Source organism: Mustela lutreola, chromosome 1 (assembly GCF_030435805.1).
Source record: "Mustela lutreola isolate mMusLut2 chromosome 1, mMusLut2.pri, whole genome shotgun sequence".
Classification (NCBI taxonomy): domain Eukaryota; kingdom Metazoa; phylum Chordata; class Mammalia; order Carnivora; family Mustelidae; genus Mustela; species Mustela lutreola.
The window spans coordinates 239,778,976-239,802,105 of record NC_081290.1 but is presented as its reverse complement, the minus strand read 5'-3'; the positions used below and the strand labels follow the sequence as shown (position 1 = coordinate 239,802,105).

Here is a 23,130-nt window from a genome sequence, read left to right as displayed (position 1 = left end):
TGACAGGGCCGGGTTAGGAAGACATCGGGATCTCCCGTGTGAGGAGTGGGTAGAGGACAGAACATAGACCAAGGTCTCAGCTCTGCGGCATGCGCCCTCTCATCCCTCACCTCCTTATCCTCTCAAAAGGAGTCGCAGCCTCGAGGGGGTGGCGGTTGCGGGCGACCGGGCAGTGGATGGCCGCGTTGCGGCGGCCGCCTGGGAAGCTGCGGCCCTCCGGGCCCGAAGAGCATCACGTCATCCTTTCCGCCAGGCGCCCGCCCCCTCCCCGACGGCGCCTGCGCAGGCGCGGCGGGAGGGGGTCGCGGTGGGGGCTCTCCTCCGCGCATTCCGCCCTTCTCCAAGCTCGCTCCTGTCGCGGCGCTCTCGGCTGGCGGCGGCGGCGCTGAGAGGAAGGCGTCCAGGATGCGGCGCGGGGCGGCCCGGTGCCCCCCTGCCCCGTCACGGCAGCCGCGGCGGCCGCGGGGACCGGGCCAGGGCCGGGGGCGGCGGCCCGAGCCGCGGTAGCGGCGGCGGCGGCGGCGGCGGGAGGGGCGGCCTGAGGGCGGGCGGGAGCCCTGGTGCGGGGGCTCCGCGCTCCGCACGGCCCGGCCCGGCCCGGCCCCGGCGCCATGAGCGGCGGCGGCGGCGGCGGAGGGGGCTCGGCGCCCAGTCGTTTCGCCGACTACTTTGTCATCTGCGGGCTGGACACCGAGACCGGGCTGGAGCCGGACGAGCTGTCGGGTGAGTGCTCGCGGAGCCCGGGGCTGCTTCCCCGCGCCCGCTGCGGCGGGGGGACCCTCGAGGAAACCTCCCCGCTTTGTCGCGGGAGCTGGGCGAGGGCCGGTCTGCGGGACCCACGGCTGGCGCGAGGGAAGGGGGCGTCGGGCTGGAGGTGGCGTAGCGGGCTGAGGGGGCTCTGAGTCGGCAGGGGTCCGAATGGCCCCTCCGCCCCTTTGCGCTATGGTCCTGTAGTAGGCGACGAGGAGGAGAGGGAAGCGTTGTGTGTTCTGTTTGGTGAAGGTAGAGTGACTTGGTACAAGATGAAGGTAAGCCTGTTGTCGAACACCCGCTACGGAGGGAAGAGGGTCTCCCACATCTCAGTTGAAAGTAAGTTCCACCCAGACTGAAAACCAAAACAAAACAAAAAACAAGGAGAGCAAAACAGAAACTTGTGAGTTTTTCTGGCCTCTTCCCAAGAAGCCAGTTCCTCAAAACTGTTCTAACTCAGCCCTGGGCTGGGCTCCCTGGTTTGGTAGGACATGAAGTAATAAAGTGAACTTGAGGCACAAGAAGGGTGAGAACTCTGTTAATTCTAGAAGGGGCCTATACCAAGCCATGCCTCTTTTTATGAGAAGTAATGGGTGGCCGTTATGAGACCAGCCTCATTTGTGAGTAAAAGGGCGGTGACCTAGTGGGAGAGTCTGGGTTGGGTGGTGATGCTTCTCAAGTCATCTTTCAAAGGGGGAAGTAGTAGGAAAGTGAACATGGGGCCCGGATCAAATTGACAAGAATTGCAGAAGAATGTCATAATTGTAAAATCCCCATGAATTCCACTGCACTGTCATTGGAACCTTTGAATTGCAACAGTTTTGAAAAAGTTTTTGGACTGTCCAGTTTGCAGGTTTCATGTGAGTTTGTTGTATCATCCTGATTTGATGAGGGATTTCCTTTTCATTGTTTTGTCTTGATGTATTCACCAAAGTTTCCTGAAGGTTATTATGCTGTTGACTAATTTTACCTTGCTTCAGAGATAATAGGACAAGATTTTTGTTTTGTTTTGTTTTGTCACCAGAAAAATTCCAGTGTTTCTTGTGGAAAAAAAAAAAAAAATTAGGTGTATACTTCAAATGACAAAAATAGACCATCTTTTAAAAAGCATGATAAATTGATGACCTTTAACAAGGTCAGAACAGATACACAATTTTCTCAAATTAATACCAGATGGAGGAAAAAAAATCATGAAACAATAACGCTATTAATACTAGGCCTTTTGTTGGGGCAACTTTATTGTTTCAAGATCACTTCTTTAGATCTTCAAATTCTAATACAGATGTTGGTTTTTCATGTATGTTTCATATTTATTAAATTTGTGACTTTGTGATGTAGTTGTTGGAATTCAGTCCATGATGTTGGAGCTGGGAGAGATGAACCCCAGGAAGGACAGTAGGGCCAACATTCTGTTAGTTAATTGCCTGACTTTTGGTTCAGTGCTCTCTCTTACACTAAACTGCATTTCATTGCCTGGTTGGGTCTTTAGAAAACACTAACATGTTGAGAAAGACTAAAAATATCACAGTTCTCCCCCGTAAAAGAAACTTTATAAAGTGGTGGAATAAGCAAGTGTTTTTTTTTTTTTTTTTTAATAATGCTGTGCTTTGAGTATCTATTAAATTATATAGAAATTTGATTTTAGGAATGCCTGAGTGGCTCAGTCAGTTAAGGATCTGCCTTCTGCCCAGGTCAGGATCCCAGGGTCCTGGGATTTAGTCCTGCATTGGGCTCCTTGCTCAATGGGGAACCTGCTTCGCCCTCTGCCTGCCCCTCCTCCTGCCTGTTCCCTCTCTCTAACAAATAAATAAAATCTTAAAAAAAAAAAAAAAAAAAAAAATTTGATTTTAGAAAATGAAGAGAATGGTTCGCAAATGGTAAAAGCATTAGAATGAAGCTGGGAAATGATGTGTTAGTGAGAGCATGGGTTTTGCACTTAAACATTACCCCTCTGCAATATGTTGGCTATCTCTGTGACTCCGGGGCAAGTTAGATAACTCTGCTGGCATCTTCATCTATAAAAAAGGGAATGTATATAAAAAGCATTTCATCAAGTAGACACTCAAAAATGTTACTTTTCTTTTAGTGACTATCTGTAAATTATCTGCAAGTGAAAATTATATCCCTGTGAAAATTTATTGGGAGGGACGCCTGGGTGGCTCAGTTGGTTGGATGACTGCCTTCAGCTCAGGTCATGATCCCGGAGTCCGAGGATCGAGTCCCGCATTGGGCTCCCAGCTCCATAGGGAGTCTGCTTCTCCCTCTGACCTTCTCCTCGCTCATGCTCTCTCTCACTATCTCTCTCTCAAATAAATAAATAAAATCTTTAAAAAAAAAAAAGAAAATTTATTGGGAGAATAAAGAAAGGGGGAATCAATTGTATAAAATGTGTGAAGAAAGAGTATTTTTTCTGTCTTTTTAAATGTGGTGGCAGTAGTGGAATGCCAAGACCATTTATTCAGTAGGTGGCCTTTGTTCGAATGGGCACTGATTGAAGGATTTCTTTTTTTACTTCATTTCATTTCTGGTGAGTTGGTAGGGGAATCTGGACTACGCAGAGGGAATCTGAAAAAAATAAAAACAGAATACAAATAGCTTTATGCAGGTCAATCTTGAGGCTCTCCAGGGTGCGTTTTCTCTCTATAGCTGGCCTTGTAGTTCTCAAACTGATGATGTCATAATAAGTGAAACTATAGGAAATTGTGAATTGCAGTCAGGTCTTTAGGGAGGTACTGAGGAGTCTATAAGTTCTCTCTATGCAAATTAAGTTCTATACTTTAGGTCGCTTCTGTACTCTTAAAAGCAAATCCAGAACAGGCAAATCCAAGACACTTATTTGTTCCTTCTAGTTTTGTGGAGAAGGATTAAGATTCATTCTCATGTTGCAATAATAAGAGCCTGCTGAGTTGAATATAAAACTCAAATCACTGGATTTTATAGGAGTCCCTCCCTCTCACTTCCCCTTTCTTTCACACTTAAGCATTTAGGCAAGTCATATGCTTATTTGTTGTGCAAGGAACTGAGGAAGGTATGAAAATTGTTTTCTGGTTAGTTGAGAAATTATTTTGGGTTTGGGGGAGGTGATCCTGAATGAATCGTAAGTCTAGCCAATTTTGGGAAATAGTGTCTGCTTGTTAGCTTCTTGAGCTTGTCAGAGAGATAAGCAAATCTGTAAGAATTGCATTTGAGGGGCGCCTGGGTGGCTCAGTGGGTTAAAGCTTCTGCCTTCAGCTCAGGTTATGATCCCAGGGCCCTGGGATCGAGCCCCGCATCGTGCTCCTCTCTCTGCCTGCTTGTGATCTCTGTCAAATAAATAAATAAAATATTTAAAAAAAAAAGAAAAAAAAAAGAATTGCATTTGATATATGTTTTCCATTCCTGTTGGTTCATCCTAAGTGGGGTGGCAGATGGTAGTAGAGTGCATTCCTTATTTACCCCTTTGATGGATGGATATCTGAGGTGTATCTGTTTCTCCTTTTTCTTCTTGTGATCACTGCTGGTGACTGCAGGAGAAGGCTTACTGTGAGATGGGATTCCTGAATTTAACTTTCCCTGTCTGCCTGAGAATTAAGATTCCAGAATACTTGTGATCTGTTTCTTACTTTGGAATCTTTTTAGGTTCCTCTGAACTGACTTGTACCTAGCTTTGAAATATAAGTATTCTTGGTTCATCCATCCAGTACTGCAGTTTTCCCAGGCTCTGAGCAGAGAGCCTTGGTGAGAATTGAAGAGAAAGGCTTGGGAACATAGATAGGAGACTTGTCAGTGTCCTGTATGAGCCTGTTTAGAATACTGAGAATATACTTAAATCATCTCTTAATATCACTGTTAGAAGAGAGAAAAAAATGCTTACTGACTAGGAAAGTCAGAGGACTGGTGAGATCATATTCCTCCTTAACCATATTGAGCAGTGAATTTAGAACCTAAAATTCATGGCATGTCACATGTGGAAGAACTCTCCAAGAGATTATATAACCTTCTGATTTTACAGATGAAGAAACTGAGGCCATGGGAAATTGGAGAATATTTTTCTCCCTTGCCATGTTTCATTTTTCTTTTCTGCTATTTGATGATGCTTTGCAGTAATCTGTTGAGTAGAGGGGACAAGTGAAATATTTGTTTGGCAGAGGCAGGAGCAGACATTATGGCAGTTTTTCTAGTGCAGGTTTCTGTTTCATGTTAAGGAAGAATACTATGTGATTCTCATGAAGGATGTCTTATTTTTTTTTAGATTTTTCTTTTCATATAATTTCACACTGAGCATTAATGTGAATAGTACAAAGAACTTCAGTGCATCCTTTTTACAGATTGACTGATGAACATTCTGCTTCATTTGTTTTATCACTTGTATGTATATATTTTCTTATATATATAAATAACTTCATTGTGATCTAATTCATATACCATATAATTCACATATTCAAAGTGTACAGTTCAGTGGTTTTTAGTATAGTCACAGAGTTGTGCAGTCATCAGTATAGTTACTTTTAGAATATATTCATTACCCTTCTCCCCCTCCACCCACCCAAGACCCATACCCACCCATTAACAGTCACTCCCCATTTCCTTCCAACTCTGTAACCGTTCTTAGCCCTAGGCAACCACTAATCTATTTTTGATCTCTATAGATTTGCCTTTTCTGGACGTTTCATAAAATCAAGTCCTATATGGTCTTTGTGATTGGCTTTTTTCATTTAGCAAAGTTCATCCGTCTTACAGCATTTATCAGTACGGGTTTTTTAAAGGGCTGAATAATATTCTGTTGTAAGAATATACCACATTTTTTTATCCATCAAATTAGACATTGGGTTGTTTATACTTTTTGATTACTATGAATAATGCTGCTGTGAACATTTGTGTACCTTTTTTTTTTTTTTTAAAGATTTTTATTATTTATTCAACAGAGAGATAAAGAGCACAAGTAGGCAGAGCGGAAGGCAGAGGGAGAGGAAGAAGGAGGCTCTCCGCTGAGCAGGGAGGGAGCAGGAAGGGAGCCTGATGCCGGGCTCGATCCCAGGACCCCTGGGATCATGACCTGAGTGGAAGGCAGCCACTTAACCGACTGAGTCACCCAGGAGCTCTGTGTACATGTTTTTTTAAAAAGATTTTATCATTTATTTAAAGAGAAAGTGAGAGAGCACAAGCAGAGGAGTAGCAGAGGGAGAGGGAGAAGCAGGCTCCCACTTAGTAGGGAGCCCATTGTGAAGAAAATAATGTGGGCCTTGATGCCATGTCCCTAGGATCATGACCGGAGCTGAAGGCAGACGCTTAACCGACTGAGCCACTCTGTTGTCCCTGTACATGTTTTTGTGTGGAGATCTCTCTGCATTTCTCTTGGATATATACCTAGGAGTGAAAATGCTGGTCATATGGCAACTGTGTTTAACCTTTTGAGAAATTGACAGACTGTTTTCCAGTACAACTATACTAGTTTACATTCCCACTAGGGGTATATGAAGGTTCTACTTTCTCTATGTTCTTGCCAATACTTATAACTTTATTTTTGATTATAGGCATCCTAGTGGGTATGAATATGTATTTCATAATAGTTTTGATTTTCATATCCCTGCTAGCTAAGAAGTATACGTTATATAAAAGAAAAAAAAGGCTATCTTTTTCCAGAGATGAATTGACTATAAAAAGCTTGATGAGCCAGTTTCATAGTCAGTATGAGCTAATTTTTATTTTATTTTTATTTTCCTCTGCTGGTCTTTCAATTTTATGCATGGTCATTGTATAAAGGCATCTCTGCTCTGAATCCTAGACTCCTAGCTGAAGCAAAACTTAAATCCTGGTAGCTTACCTCAAGGGTCTGTGATAACTTCCAGAGGTCAACGTTGCTCTGGCAAGAGGAAGCTTTCCTACGTTAGGTCACATATTTCCTTTTTGGAAGTTGAGCAAAGGAGAGATCGAGAGAAGAGATCAAAACACAGAAAACAGAGCAGTCCAAGGCAGTTTAAAAGTATATTCCGGGGCACCTGGTTGGTTCAGTGGATAGAACATGCACCTCTTGCTCTTGGGGTCATGAGTTCAGCCCCCACATTAGGATGGAGTCTACTTAAAAAAAATATTTTTTTCAGTTACATGCTAAATTAAGTTGGAGAGACTGTATATTCTTTAACTTTATTCTTTATTATATATATATATATATATATATATATATATATTTTTTTTTTTTTTTTTTTTTTTTTTTTCCTGTTTAACCCACTCTTACCAGTTCTGGAAATTTTTTTTTTTTTTTAAAGGATTTTATTTGTTTATTTGACAGAGAGAGAGATCACAAGCAGGCAGGGAGGCAGGCAGAGAGAGGAGGAAGCAGGCTCTTCGCAGAACAGAGAGCCCGATGCAGGGCTCGATCCCAGGACCGCCGGGATCATGACCTGAGCCTAAGGCAGAGGCTTCAACCCACAGAGCCACCCAGGCGCCCCTGGAAGTGTCTTTCTTAGATCAAATAGTTACGAGGGCTTTGTTTCTAAGATGCTTCTTTTTTGGTGTGGCTGTTTTAGGATGTTTAATGCTTTTTTGTCTGAGCCACCCAGGCGCCCCGAGACTGTATATACTTTTTTTTTTTTTTTTTTTTTTTTGGTCAGAGAGAGTGAGCACAGGCAGACAGAGTGGCAGGCAGAGGCAGAGGGAGAAGCAGGTTTCCTGCTGAGCAAGGAGCCCGATGATGTGGGATCATGACCTGAGCCGAAGGCAGCTGCTTAACCAACTGAGCCACCCAGGCTTCCCGAGACTGTATATTCTTAAACATGAGAGAACCCTACTTTGCATTCCCTTAGGTAGGGAGGATCAGATTGAAAGTAAGTGGATTTTATCTGAACGGCCCTGGAGCCTTACTCTTCTCTGCTTACAACTCTGCGCGCGACTCTGCTCTGTGTAGCCCTTCCTGCCCTCCTAGATTAGAAACTGTTTTCTTTGCCTAGAACATCCTTTGGCAATGCCCATTTCCAGTTCTATATCCTTTTATAAGCTTGTTTTCTGGCTAAATCTGGTGGATAGCCTTCTTGGACTTGGCTTGGCTTCTCAGTTCCTCTGCTGTCCCTGGATATGAATTACTGTCAAGTGGTCTTAGAGGTCTCTCAGGAACCTAGGTACACAGGAGAGAACCTGCTGGATATGGCATAGGATCCAGTGAAGGAGAGAAAGACAGCCTTTTGGAAGTTGGTGACTTAGGGAATTCATTGATTACACATAGGCAATCATTGCCAGATTTTTAGATTTAGTTCTCAAAAGTTACTAAGTGAAGCAGATAATGGACCGATGTCTGTGTTCCAGATGTCCTGTGGTGACTGATTTTAGTTTGGAGTATATGGAACCCTGCACTGGATTTATGAGTGACATAGTCCTGTCATGGTGGAAAATGAGAGCATGTGCCAGCTCTCAAGCTATTTTCAGTGTGCTGCTGCTAAAGGATCAGATATGACTCCAGGAAGTAAGATGGGAACAGCTATAGTTTTGATCCTCAGGTTTCTCTGATATACTAAGGTGGTCTGATATCTGAGACCTTAAGTATAGTATCTTACACTTAGGATCTGTCATAGTTTCCTGTTAAAGGTAGCCAGGTTAGTAATATTTTTTGTTCATTGCTGTGTTAGGTAAGTCAATTTTGCTAGGCCATCTGTGATCTACTATACAGGTGGAACTAACTGGGTTAGTCTAGAGTATTCACGGAGTGCTGAGAGTTCTAATCAGGGAGAAGAAGGTTTATGGTGGTTCCTCTTATTAAGCTTCATTTCTCTGTGAGTGTGGGATTCCTTGCCTTCTAAACTATTCCTAGTTGGCAAAACATAATATGAGTGTGTGTTTATTAATATGGGTCACAGAATTTAAAAAGTCAGAGCTAGAAATGAGAGGTAGTCTATCACTTTTTACAGAGGGTAATGATTAATATTTGTAAGTGACTTTATACTTTGTAATGTACTTTTAAAGAGTTTTAAAAATTTTTCAGTCCTACTCAAAATACAATTTTTTGTCCGTTGTACCCCAGCAAGTTGGAAAGAACTGTTAGAATCCATATCTTTTGTCTGGTGTCACACCATTGATGAGATTATTGTTTTCAGTTGTATATTTGGGAAAATTGAAGCAATGGCTTAATCATTGAATAGCAGAGCTATGGTGTGGCCTCTTTAGCTCAGTCCCCAACCCACATTGCAGTAGAAGAGCTCTGTCAGGAGAAGAACCAGGTCACTCATGGTCTGAATTGTAGTTAAGGTGGTTGTTATTTTATATATATATTTTCCTGTCTAACCCACTCTTATCAGTACTGGAAATATCTTTCCTAGGTCAAATAGTTATGGGGGCTTTGTTCCTAAGAAGCTCCCTTTTTGGTGTGGCTGTTTTAGGATGTTTAATATTTTTTTGTCTGAGGTTTATTTTCTTTGAAAAAAAAAAAAGGTTTGTGTCTTAACCTCAGAAATCCCTCAGTGTAGGCTGTAGTTTGCATATTTTGTGGTTGTAGTTTGGGGACTGGCTCTGACTTCTGGTTTACCATATTCTGTATAACGAAAGAATATTATGGGAAGCAGCAAAGAAACTTCCGGGATTTTTAAAAGCAGGAAGACAGAGGAGGAAATGATTTAGAAATGGTATTCATAGAGCCACAATTTGTAAGTGGATAAAACCAATTTATAACAAATTACATGCACTTCTGTTATACATTAGAATTACTTTCCACAGGAATGTCAAAGGACTTGGTTCTTCTCTCAGTTGTGTTATCAGCTGATGTCCTTTTTTTCCCTTTAGTAGTTTTATTTATTTTATTTTTATTTAAAAAATTTAAAAAGATTTTATTTATCTATTTGAAACAGAGTGCAAGCAGGGGGAGCAGCAGAGGGAGAGGAAGAAGCAGGCTCTTCTCTGAGTTGGGAGCCTCATATGGGGCTCAATCCCAGAACCCTGGCTGGGATTATGACCCAAGCTGAAGGCAGATGGTTAACCAACTGAGCCACCCAGATGCCCCTGTAGTTTTATAGTAATAGCCCTCTGACACTGTTTTAGCCTAGTTGTGAAGATAGGTATTGATTATTGTTACATTGTAGAAGAAAACTGGAGATTTTATTTTATGTAAATTAGGTGTCCTTTTTCTTGTTTTTCCAAGTCTTTATTTGACAATGACTGTTAAAATTTTTAATTATTTTTACTGATAATAAAAATCATAGGTCATTATAAAAATTAATAAGAATGTCTGACTGGCTCAGTTGTTAAGTGTCTGCCTTTGGCTCAGGTCATGATCGCAGGGTCCTGGGATCAAGCCCCGCATCAGGAAGCCTGCTACTACTCCCTCTACCGCTCCCTCTTGTATTCCTCTCTCACTATCTCTCTTTCTTTGTCAAATAAATAAATAAAAGTCTTCTAAAAAAATGTTTGAAGATCATGGAATTTTTCTCTCTCTAAAAATAAAACTTTGAGTGGGACGCCTGGGTGGCTCAGTTGGTTAAGCAGCTGCCTTCGGCTCAGGTCATGATCCCAGCGTCCTGGGATCGAGTCCCACATCGGGCTCCTTGCTCAGCAGGGAGCCTGCTTCTCCCTCTGCCTCTGCCTGCCATTCTGTCTGCCTGTGCTCACTCTCTCCCCCTCTCTCTCTCTGATAAATAAATAAAATCTTTAAAAAAAAAAAAAAATAAAACTTTGAGTTATAAAATACACATTTCTTATAGAGAATTTAGAAATTATAGAAAAGTACAGAAATAAGTGACTCATAATTCTTCTATCCAGAATTAAGCTTAGTATTTTGATGTCTTTATGTAGTTCCTTTTAGTTTTTAAACATTTTTATTGCAGCATAGCTTAAACACATATCCTAAGTATATAGCTTGATGTATTTTTATATAGGTATGCATGTGTGTAACCATCACCCAGATCAATTCTTTCCAGTTTTTACTATGTGTGGGTGTATGTATGTATACTTTTACATATTGTGATAAAGTGAAATGTAAAATTTTGTGTTTTGATATTTTTCATTTAAGGTTCTATCATGAATATTTCTCAGTATTATCAAGTATTTTCCTGAAATTTTGTTGATCCCAGTGAAGAGTTAATTACAGGGAGCAGAAACTCATTCAGACAATCTAAACTAAAAAGGGGATTTCTTTCAAATTCTACCATGTGATATATTTATAAATAACATCTTAAAAGAATATCCAACATAAATATAAAGATCTATGGAATATTTCAAATTTTTCTTTTTTCAGATGGCCTCATACCTATGCTTTTACACTTAGTGGGAGTCATTCTATAAGGTTATCCCTAAAACAAGTCTTTGTTGAGTCTGAGGAGTGTACATCTTAAGTTTTAATAGTATTGTCAAATTTCCTCAACAGTTTAGACACATACTTCAGTGTTTAAGATTCCAGTTTCTCTACATCTGTAATAAAATGTTAGGACTTTTCTGACATGTTTCCAATCTGCTAGGAAGAAAATATCTTGTTTTAATCTGAATTTAATGATTTGTGAGGCTGAGCATTTTTTCATTTGTATATTTGTATATTTGTATATTTCTTCGGTTCAGGTCCTTTCTTCATATTTTCATTGTGTTTATTATCTTTTTCTCTTTGATTTGTGGAAATTGTGTATTAAGAATATTTTGATTGTCAGGAAATATATCAAAACTTCAAAAATACTTGGAGTGAATGGGATGCTGGCATGGCTCAGTTGGTTAAGCTGCAGTCTTAGCTCAGGTCATGATCCGGGGGTCCTGGGATTGAGTTCTACATCGGGCTCCTTACTCAGTGGAGAGCCTGCTTCTCTCACTGCCTCTGCCTGCCACTCTGCCTGCTTGTGTGTACTCTCTCTCTTTCTGACAAATAAATAAATAAAATTAAAAAAAAATACTTGCAGTGAAAATATATATGTGCACTAGTATATATTTATAAATTGGGATCATAAGAGAAGTGGATTGTGTATATACTGCTTTTTGAATATATTATTATATGTCAGTAATTTTTCCATGGTATTAAAAATGTCTTGAATATGGGGCACCTGGGTGGTTCAGTCATTGGGCATCTACCTTCGGTTCAGATCATGATCCCAGGGTCCTGGCATTGGGCTCTGTGTCGGGCTCCCTAATCAGCGGGAAGCCCACTTCTCCTCCTCCCACTGTCCCTGCTTGTGTTCCCTCTGTTCCTGTCTCTCTCTGTCAAATAAGTAAAACCCTAAAATAAAAGTCTTAAATAGTCTCATACCATTAAATATACTTCATATATGTGATTTTAATTATTTAATTCCATAGTGTGAGTGAGCTATAAAATTTTTTTTTTGAACTGTAAAATTTTTAGTGATTGTTTGGCACTTGGGTGGTTTATACTTTTTTATTACAAATAATTTTACACAGTAGTACTTTATACAGATCTTGACTGCCTTATTTTTGCTTTAATGTAAATATCGATAAGATATTATTAAGCCAAGTTAGATGAATCTTTAAACACATTTAACATGTAGTGATAAATGTTTTCTCAAAAATGCTGTACCAATTTATGTTCACCTCTAGTTTGCTGTTATTTAATCCTATACACACACACACACACACACACACACACGTATTGTTCGGAGGGATTGTATATTACCATAACATAAAATTGAGCATTTAACCATTTAAAAATGTATAGTTCAGTGTCAATTTAGTATATTTCATAATGTTGTGCAGCCATCACCAGTATGTAGTTCGATAATATTTTCATCACTCTTGAGAGCAAACCCTGTACTCATTAAACAGTCACTCCTTATTGCCATTTTCTCCCCAGTTCCAGGCAACCACCAACCTGCTTTCTGTCTCCACAGATTTGCTTATTCTGGATATTTCATACAAATGGAATCATGTAGTATGTGACTTTTTGTGTCTGGGTTCTTTCACTTAATGTTTTCAAGGTTCATCCTAGTTGTTGCATATATCAGTACTTCATTCTTTTATTTATTCTTTATTGAAGTATATGGTAGACACACATTGTTTCATTAGTTTGGGTGTAAAACATACTGATTGAATACATTATGTGATGCTCACAAGTGCAAGTGTAACTACCATCTGTCTCCATAAACACTTACAATATGATGAAGTCTAGTAATTTCATTCCTTTTTATGGCTGAATAATATTCCATTGTGTGGATGTACTACATCTTGCTTATCCATTCATCTGTTATAGACATTTGAGTTGTTTCTATTCTTTGGCTACTGTGAATTATGCTGCTTTGAATATTCATATGCAAGATTTTGTTTGAACACCTGTTTGGGAATCTACCCAGGAGTGGAATTGCTGGGTCATTTGGTAACTTTATGTTTAACCTTTCCAAGAACTACCAAACTGTTTTCCACAGTGGCTGAACATTTTACATTCTATCAACACACGAGGGTTACACTTCCCTACATCTTTGATAATAGTAATTTTTCATTTTTTGATGTCATTATGTTTTAATCTGTATTTCCTTACTACTAAGATATTTTAAAAGGAGCTATTTGCTATCCTTTATATTTATATTGTGAATTGTCTCTTTATAATTTATCTTCTTGCTCTTTTTTTTTGTGGGGAGGAGCAGGAGGGACTGAGGTTGGGGTGCTTTGGAAGGTGATCTCTTTTTGCTTAGGGAAAGCTGATAAGTTTGCTATAGAAATAGGGTGGCTAAAGAAATGTGATTTGTGGCATTTATTTGTTTCCTGTGGCTGCTGCAACAAATTATCACAAACTGGGTGGCTTAAAACAACAATACTTTGTTTTCTCACTGTTCTGGAAGCCAGAGGTTCAAAATCAAGGTATTAACAGGCTGCCCTCCCTCATAAGCTCTAGGGGAGAATGATTAATTGCCTCTTCTAGCATCTGTTGAAGTTTCTTCATCTTTAAAGTGGACTTAAAGTCTATCTCATAGGGTTGTTGTAGGATTAAAGAAGTTAATACATTAAATGGCTTGGGATAGTACCTGACACATGATGAATAAGCATTAAGTATTTTCACTGTTACTAACATTTTTCCTTGCATCACTTAACTCTATAACTTTGACATTAATGCAAAGTGAAGAAAGGGTAATAGTACTACATACATTTTCATTTGGGCCTGTTAGCAACCATATGAGGTATGTTCTGTTGTTATTTGCACTTCTTATGTGAGGACAGTGATGCACAGTATGGTTAAATAACTTGCCTGAGATCATTCGGCTGATATGTGCGAAGATTGGGATTCATCAGATCTGTTGGAATCTAGAGTTTACTTTTTTAAGGAATTAAACTTCAGTGATATCAATATAGTATACAGTAAAGTGCATATACTCAGGTTCACACTGTGATGTGTTTTTACAAACTGAAGTGTTGCCTGCATCCCAGAACCCTTTCTTGTGCTCCTTCTAGTCAGTTTTGGCTCTCTTGTCTGCCAGAGGTGACGACTGTTCTGACTTCTAACAGCATTGATTAGTTTTGCCTTTCTGTACTTTTATATAAATGGAATCAAATGCTGTTCTCTTTTGTCTGGATTCTTTTGTAGAACATCATGTTTGAGAGATTCATCCATATTGTTAAAAGTAGTTTTCCATTGTTCATTCTCACTGCTGTGTAGTTTTCCATTGTGTACTTCTACTACAGTTTATCTCTCATTTCTACTGTTGATGACACTGTGGGTAGTTTTTAGATTTTGAATATTAATAGTGATATATTATGAACATTACTGTATGTGCCTTTTTTGTGAACATGCCCTTTGGTCTTTGGGGTGGGTGTTTACCTAGAAGTGGAATTGCTGGGTCATAGGTATATATATTCACTTTTAGTAAATACTGCCATACTGTTTTCCACTGTGGTTGTACCACTTTACATTCTCACCTGTAGTGCATAAGAGTGTAGGTTGCTCCCTGTCCTCATCAGTACTTGACATTTTCCTTCCTTTTTATTTTAGCTATCTTGGTGTTTGTGTAGTGGTATTGCATTACCAAAATTTGCATTTTTCTGGAAGACTAATGAAGTTGAGCACTTGCCAAAGGTTTATCATACTTTTATATGTTTTTTTTTTTTTTAAGATTTTATTTATTTATTTGACATGGAGAGAGAGAGAGCATAAGCAGGGGGAGCAGCAGGCAGAGCACAGAGGGAGAAGCAGACTCCCATGACCTGGGCTGAAGGCAGATGCTTAACTGATTGAGCCACCCGGGTGTCCCTATAACCCCCTTTTCAGAAGTAACCAAGTCTTTTGCCATTTTTTGTTCAGTTGGTCTTTTTTTTTTCCTATTGATTTAATGGAATTCTTTATATGTTCTACATATGAATCTTTTGTCAGTTACATGTATTGAAAATATCTCTTAATTTGTTTCCTTTTCATTCTCTTAATGCTGACTTTTGAAGAACAAAAGTCTTTATAATATCCAATTTATCACTTTTCTCTCTTTATATTTGGTGCATTTGATATTCTGTTTAAGATATGTTTGCTGTTGCACAGTCACAAAGATGTTCTGTTTCCTACTAAAGGCTTTATTGTTCTATCTTTCACATTTAGATTTGCAATCTCAGAGCTAACCCTCTTAATCACTATACTGTGACAACTCCATACTGCCTGAAAAAAGCTCTTCTACCGTTCTACCGTGCACAGACAGGGGCATGCGCATGGGTGCCACTTTTCAACATTCTACAGAGTGGAAGAGAAACATTTCCATTGCTTTCACAGCTGGGCCTGTAGTACAACAACGCTTTGATACAACCAAATACAGTCCTTTTGATAGATGTTTAGTAAAACAAATGCTTGTCTTTGTGCTTTGATTTAGTACCAGCTGGTAAAACTTTAGTGTTTAGGAAACTGTTAAAAAAAAAAAAGAATATTACTCTAAGATGTCTTAAGGTAAAGAGAATTCACCTCTGTTATTGAGGGTAACCTGATAGGAGGCTCCCAAATTCTTTTTTATTTTAAAGATTTTATTTATTTGTCAGAGATAAAGAAAGAGCCAGCAAGCACAAGCAGGGGAAGCAGCAGATAGAAGGAGAAGCAGGCTCCCCATTGAGCAGGGAGCCTGACATGGGTCTCCATCCCAGGACCCCAGGATCATGACTTGAGCCAAAGGCAGATGCTTAACCGACTGAGCCACTGAGGCACCCCTATAATGATAAATTTTTATGTCTCTAAAACACTTAGTACAGAGCTGTGTAAACAATAGGAACTCAGTCAAGACTGATAAATTGCTTGAGCATGGAATAATGTAGTAATGCAGTAGAGTGGCTGAGGGTGTGGTAGACAAGTATCCTTTGGTGGCTGAATGGAGAAAACATCACTGTACTTATATTTATAGCTTGCATTTGGTGGGAGGGTGTGAGTAAGATGTGAGGTTTTGGATGAATTGTTTTAAGTGTCTTGTACATTCAGTAAATATTTGTGGGTTGATATGTTGATGAATTATGGGGATATTTTCACCTCGAGGGAAAATTTAAATTTTTGGCTTGCACATTTCTTCTGTTTCTCTGTGGTCACAGAGGTGTATTTATTTTTAGAATTCTTCTTTAGCCTTATTTTATAATAGATTGGCTAGTTTGGTTTTTGCTGCTCTTGTAAAAAGAACTGTGTTATAATTAGCATCTCTGCTTCCTTTAACAGTTTTATGGATTTGTTTTGAAGAACTAAAAAAGAAACAAACTAAAAGAAATGTTCGTTGTGCTAAATATTTCTTCAAGAAGAGCATTTTATGCTAGATAGTATTCAAATGTGAAATTCCAAATATCAACACTGGAAAAAAAAATATCTCCCAAGACTGAAATGCCCCCAGAAACTCCTCCCCACATTGTCATGGTAAATTATCTATAGACTGGAAAGAGTAGAAATAAATTAGTGAGAGGAGACCCAAACCTGAGTCCATTAAGCATTTATATAGGAGCATTTAATTCCTCTGAATGAATTCAAGTCTCTTTTTTTAATTTAATTTATTTATTTGTCAGAGATGGGGGCGGGGAGCACAGGAGTGGCAGGCAGAGGGAGAAGCAGGCTCCTTGCTGAGTAAGGAGCCTGATTCAGGACTCTTAGGGCCCTGGGATCATGACCTGAACGGGAGGCAGATGCATAACTGACTGAGCCATCCAGGTGCCCCTGAATTCAAGTCTCTTGACCCAAACAAATTATACCCTAGAGTTTGGAAAGAGAATTGGGATGAGATCATTTAGTTGCTGTCTGTCAGGTCTAAGGATATGGAATTACCACAAAAAGACATATTTTCAAGACTGAGAAGGTAAGAGCTTGACATTTCTAGTAAAAATCTAGAATGGTTTATTAAGGATATGGTAAGAGAATTTAGAAAAGGAAACTGATTATTAAGAGCTGACACAGGGACGCCTGGGTGGCTCAGTTGGTTAAGCAGCTGCCTTCGGCTTAGGTCATGATCCCAGTGTCCTGGGATCGAGTCCCACATCGGGCTCCTTGCTCAGCGGGGAGCCTGCTTCTCCCTCTGCCTCTGCCTGCCATTCTGTCTGCCTGTGCTCGCTCTCTCCTCTTCTCTCTCTCTGATAAATAAATAAAATCTTTAAAGAAAAAAAAAAAAAAGAGCTGACACAGGCCCACTAGAAACATGTTAGGTCAGACTAACTACATTTTCTTTATTAAGCGGGAGTAGACTGGTAGAAGAGGTTAATAACTGTCATCACCGTTTTTGGATTCAGGAATGGTTTGATGGGAAGGATTAAGATATACATGGGGATAAGAAACAGATTTGAGTTGTATGATGAAGGCGGTAACGTGAAAGTAGCAGGGTAGAAAGATGTCCCTGCCCCCCAAAAAAGATGTGTCTTAATGGCAACACTAAAATGTGAGGCTTTTAGTTGGCTGAAACTTTGATTCATGTCAAAAAGTTGTGATTTTTAGCTTGTATTAATAGGTATTGTCAGAGAAGTGGATAGTCCTATTTTAAATGTTGTTAGACCACACTTAAATAGAGTACCGAGTCTAGTTCTAGGAACTAGGGAGGTGAGGGAACTGAAAACCATATGGTAGGAATTAAATTCAAAGGAGCAGACTTGTTGTATGACCAGTAAATGGCTCTGACAATAGGTCCCACAGAAGAGTTTCAGAAGAGCTTGGAGTTGCAGAATTGGCAACATTGTTGGAATACCATAGATTTTGATAGCACTCACTTGAATAAATGTAGATTGGCTAATCAGGCAAAGAAGCCAATGAAGGTCATTCTAAGCAGAGAATAGCGTCTAAAAAAGAACGAAGGCATGATAAAGCATGCCATATTTTAGCAACTACAAGTGAGTTGGTGTGGATAATGTCTAAAGAAGGAGAGAGGGGTTGGGTAGGAAGTAAGACTGGCAGGTGCTTTATTGAAGGTGGAGGAACAGGAGCCCAGGAGATTTGATTGTGTTAAATCAGAAGGAATTCCAGGCTTTCTTACTTCCCTTCAAGAGCTCCGTGCAATACATGCCCTCCATAATACCCACGACCAGGCTCACCTAACCTGCCACCCTCCTCCCCTCCAGAACCCTCCCCCTCCGATTTCCCCTAATTCACTTCTCTCCTTCACCCAATGTCCTCTGTGTTATTCCTTATGCTCCAGAAGTAAGTGAAACCGTATTATACTTGACTCTCTCTGCTTAACTTATTTCACTCAGCATATTTTCTTTTTCTTGTAGTTGTAAATAGCTCTACTATGAGAAAGTGCTTTATTTATTTATTTTAAAAGATTTTATTTATTTATTTTTTTGTCGCAGGGGGAGCAGCAGGCAGAGGGAGAAACAGGCTCCCTGTTGAGCCAGGAGCCTGTTGGGAGACAAGACGCTTAACCAACTGAGCCAACCATGCATTCTGAAATTGCTTTTTTTTAAATGCTATTGGGGTGCTATTTTAGTGGTTGCTATTTTTTTTCTGGTGCCTTTTGGGTGGAGTTTTAGTGGATTTAGCAGCAGACTAAAGGGTATAGGTTTTTTTAATTTTTAAAAAGTTTTTACAGCTTCTATGATGATATGCTAGTTTGGTTGAGCTTGTGTCAAAGGTGTCAATTTGTGGGTTGGAACCTTTTTAATGTTTAATTCTCTGACTCCCGTATGAAGGTTTTAAGGCATATTAACAGTTTGGATAAAAAGAATAATTTTTGTTCTCCTCAAAAGAATTGGGCTTTCATTGAAAACAGGTGGAAGGATGGAAATGAATTAACTGTAAATTTTGCCTTTAGTGAAGTCACAGTTTAGTACAGTACTGGCATTTAGTTCTCTCAGAGAGTACATGATACTGGGTAGGGAGAACAGTCACATATGTTGGTAGTGACTAGAGAAAGCTGCCTAATAAAGGTAACATTTCAACAGTCTTAAAGGATCGGAAGGACTTAGATCTAGAGGATGTGAATGGGGTAAAGTGTGGATCAACAGGGAACTCTTGGGCATGTTTAGGAACTATTTAGTCATCCTGTTTGACTAGAAATATGCTCTTCAGAGAGGATAGTAATGGAGGCTAGGGGAAACAAATAAAAAAAAAACAAGGATGTGTCAGATAGATTGTATGACAAAAGAATAGTGGGGGAATGGAGAGATGATGGTATTTGACTATAATAGCTTGAAGATTGTTAGCTGCCTCTATTGCCTCATAAATGACTCATTTGCAGGAAGATTGCTACCCTGTTAGTCATTCTGCTAGGGTCCTCATTTTAGCTTTTAGCAGACCTAATGATTTTCCAAGAAAAGGAGGATCAGTGTTTTTGTAGTGTTGTTGATTTTAATGGAACTGATTCATTTTCAGAGTGTGTCCAGACAAGAGAGCATAAGAGATACAGATGCTGGAGGAGAGCAAGAGTTGAGGTGGAGAAAGGTAGAGAGAAAGAACTGACATAGCATTTGTTCCTCTGGCTCTTTCTAAGAAACTGTGGGTTTTCACCTAGAGCTTTGGCAACAGTGGTGGCTTTAAGTCTTGGGATTTTTCCAAGAACTGATAGAAGGCCTTAGCCTCCTGTCTGTTCTTACTAATAAGCTCACTTACTGGCAGGTTGTCTCCTCACCCCTTCTCCACCCTCTACCATTCACCATTTTAGCTTCATTTGTTACTTGTCCTGGATCTCCCTATTCCAGCTGCAAGAGGCTCTGAGGAACCATCTGTTAGAGGGTCTTAACTGCTAGAGGTTAGGGCAGCTTGGAGGTTGATGTTGCTTGGTGCAGTGAAAGGATGCAGGAGATTTTGGGTTGCCTTTAGTTAGGGTGGAACCCTCTCATGAGCTGTAGACTGAGAATACTACTCTTTATTACAGTAGAGAATTTGTGGTTTTATGGCTTTTTAGACTTTTTGATGAAGATTACTTAACCCACAGAATGTTCCTTTCTTTACACCAAAGCTGTACTTCTTCTTCTTCTTCTTTTTTTTTTTTTTTTAACATTTTAGTTATTTATTTGACAGCAAAAGAGAGATCACGAGTAGGCAGAGAGGCAGGCAGAGAGAGAGAGGGAAACAGCCTCCCTGTTGAGCAGAGAGCATGATGCAGGGCTCGATCCCAGGACCCTGAAATCATGACCTGAGCCGAAGGCAGAGGCTTAACCCTCTGCGCCATCCAGGTGCCCCAAAGCTGTACTTCTTTACTGCTCTAAATTCCAATGTTCTAAGAGACATCCATTCTAGTGTCGTAGGTTAACAGAGTATTAGACAAGGGTGTCTGGAGGAATTTCTAATCCCATTTTGTGTCCTACTTGTTGAATGATTATCTCTGAGCCAGTTTCCTTATCTGTAAAATCTCTCTTAGGGCTGTGATGAAGTTTAATGAAATAATATATGTGAAAGTGGTTCAATGGATTCCAAGTGGTACATACATACTTTTCTTTCTCTTTTGCATTAACAGTTTCTCATTCCATATAATATAGAGAGGAGGAAATGTACAGAGTAGTTGCAGTACAGAAATTAGGAATTAGGTTAATGTTCTAAATCTGAGTTAAAAAGTATCTTCTTCATCAGCTGGGAGAAATGCACTATTAAATTATTTATATTCTTTAGTGAAATCACTTTATCATAGAGATTATATATGGTCATAGTAGGTAGGGAATTCAGAAAATACAGGAAAGTATAAAGAAAAAAGTAGCTATCACCCATACTTCCACTTTCCAGAAGTCATATAGCCATATCTAATATTTCGTGTATTCATTTTTATAACTTCTTCTGAGTTAAAGTATTTAAAATATGTATGTTAAGCAAGGTATCATTCTTTGTAATTTATAAGAAAGTTATATTCATAGGTGCATAAGAGCATCTATTCTTTTCTTTCTTTTAAAAGATTTTATTTATTTATTTATTTATTTATTTGGCAGAGAGACAGGCAGAGAGAGAGAGAGAGGAGGAAGCAGGTTCCCCACTGAGCAGAGAGCCCGATGTGGGGCCTGATCCCAGGACCCTGGAATCATGACCTGAGCTGAAGGCAGAGGCTTTAATCCACTGAACCACCCAGGTGCCCCAGTAAATAAAATCTTAAAAAACAAAAGAAAAATTCATCAAGAAGCTGACTGGAAACTTGATGTTCATGGGGGAGGGATTGATTTCTGAGAGTTTCACTGGCTGTATAGTTTCTTCCCTGAAGTATGAAAGTCTCTAAGTCTTTTTTCTTGGGCAGGTCAGATTCATAGAAAACATTTCTCTAAATCTCTGCCTCAAGGACATAATCCCAGCTGCCAACTTTGTGAGAGCCAAGTAGTAGAAGGGGAATCTCAAATTCAGTATGTAAAATGTTTTTCTGTTTTTAGAATGATACCATTGCTTTCAGCTATGCCTTTGGTTTCCTAGCTATTGATGCCTGATACCTCAACTGTAGTCCCAAGTTATAGATATGCCCACTCTTTAAAATTTTTTTAAAAATTTTTCAGTTGAGATAGAATTGACATATAATATGGTATTAGTTTTAGGAGTACAACATAATGATTTGATACATGTCTCTATATTGTAAATGATGATCACAGTAATTTTGGTTAACATTTATCACCACATAGTTATAATTTTTTTTTTCTTGTAATGAGAACTTTTAAGATCTACTTTCTTAGCAGCTTCTGACTTTTTTTTTTAATGAGCCTTTTCTTTTCTTTCTTTCTTTCTTTCTTTTTTTTTTTTTTTTAATATTTGTTTATTTAGGGGGAATGAAAGAGAGCACGAGAGGGGGAGGCTCAGAGGGAGAAGCAGGCTCTGTGATGAGTAGGGAGCCCGATGTGGGACTCGATCCTGGGACTCTGGGATCATGATTTGAGCCGAAGGCAGTTGCTTAAACAACTGAGCCACCCAGGCATCCCAGCAACTTTAATATATGCAGTGCAATATTGTTAACTATAGTCACCATGCTGTACATGACATCCCCAGGTCTGACTTATTTTATAACTGGAAGTTTGTACCTTTTGACCACTGACACCTATTTCATTCAGCTCACTTTCTTTTATCTATCCCTTGTTAAGAATAAACTGTTTTCTTCTGGCATGTTGGAGGTGGCAGAGTGGGGAGAGTGTGTGGTGGGGTCAAGCTGGTTCTTTTATTTAAAAAAAAATGAGATATGATTTATGTGACATAAATTAGCCATTTTAAAGTGTATACTTCAGTCATTTTTAGTTTATTCACTGTTGTGCAGCCATCACCATTACCTAGTTCCAGAACATTTCCATCATCCCAAACAGAAACTGTCTATCTGTTAGTAGTTAGTCCTCTGGCAACCACTTTCTGTTTCTATGAATATGTCTCTTTTAGATATTTCATATAAATGGAGTAATACAATATGTAGTCTTTGTAGAAAGAAGCCTGTGGCTTCTTTCACTTAGCATAATGTTTTCAAGGTTCATTTGTGTTGCAGCATGTAACAGTACTCCATTCCTTTTTATGGCTGAATAATGTTCCATTGTATAGTTCTACAACAATTTATTTCTTCTTGAGCTGATGCCAGCTGGTTCTTCAATAGACTTTCAATCAGTCCTTCTGTTTTTAGTCCCATCTTTAACCCCACTTCCAGAAGTGCCTGATGCTACAAGTTCCTGAGCTTTTTGGAGGTTATATTATATCCTAGCTTTCTTTTATCTGCTGTCAGGAACCACTCATCCATCTGCTTTCCAGCTTCTAAAATTCTGTTGCTATCACCTTCACTTTCATTCTGTGTCTATGCTACCCTGACCCCTACCCCTCTACTGTTGTTTTGTGGGGTTTTGGGAAGAGAGGCCCCAGCAGGAGAACTAACGCATGCCTTCTGCTCACAATTTATTTTATTTTTTATTTTTAAAAAATATTTTATTTATTTATGATAGAGTGAAAGTGAGAGTACAAGCAGGGGGAGCAGCCCCTGCTGAACAGGGACCCTGACTCGGAGCTCCATCCCAGGATGCTGGCTGGTATCATGACTTGAGTCAAAGGCAGATACTTAACCGACTGAGCCATCTAGGCGTCCCTTCTGCTCACAATTTAAAAGGTACAGTTTCCATGCTGGGTCAGACTGGAGGCCCAATAGTTAT

At 39.6% G+C, this 23,130-nt stretch overlaps 1 protein-coding gene across 3 annotated transcripts in view; it reads left to right on the top strand.

The window, feature by feature from the left end:
• Nucleotides 1-532: 532 nt before the first annotated feature.
• DENND5A (DENN domain containing 5A) overlaps nucleotides 533-23,130 on the top strand; it is a 96,847-nt gene continuing 74,249 nt past the window's right edge. For 2 of the 3 annotated variants that reach the window (XM_059135640.1, XM_059135631.1), the window contains exon 1: nucleotides 534-723. In XM_059135640.1, coding sequence (XP_058991623.1) covers nucleotides 612-723 — 112 coding nt within the window. In that variant the 5' untranslated portion in view covers nucleotides 534-611. Of the gene's footprint in view, nucleotides 724-23,130 lie in introns of all 3 variants that reach the window. The other variant, XM_059135650.1, reaches the window with a different exon arrangement.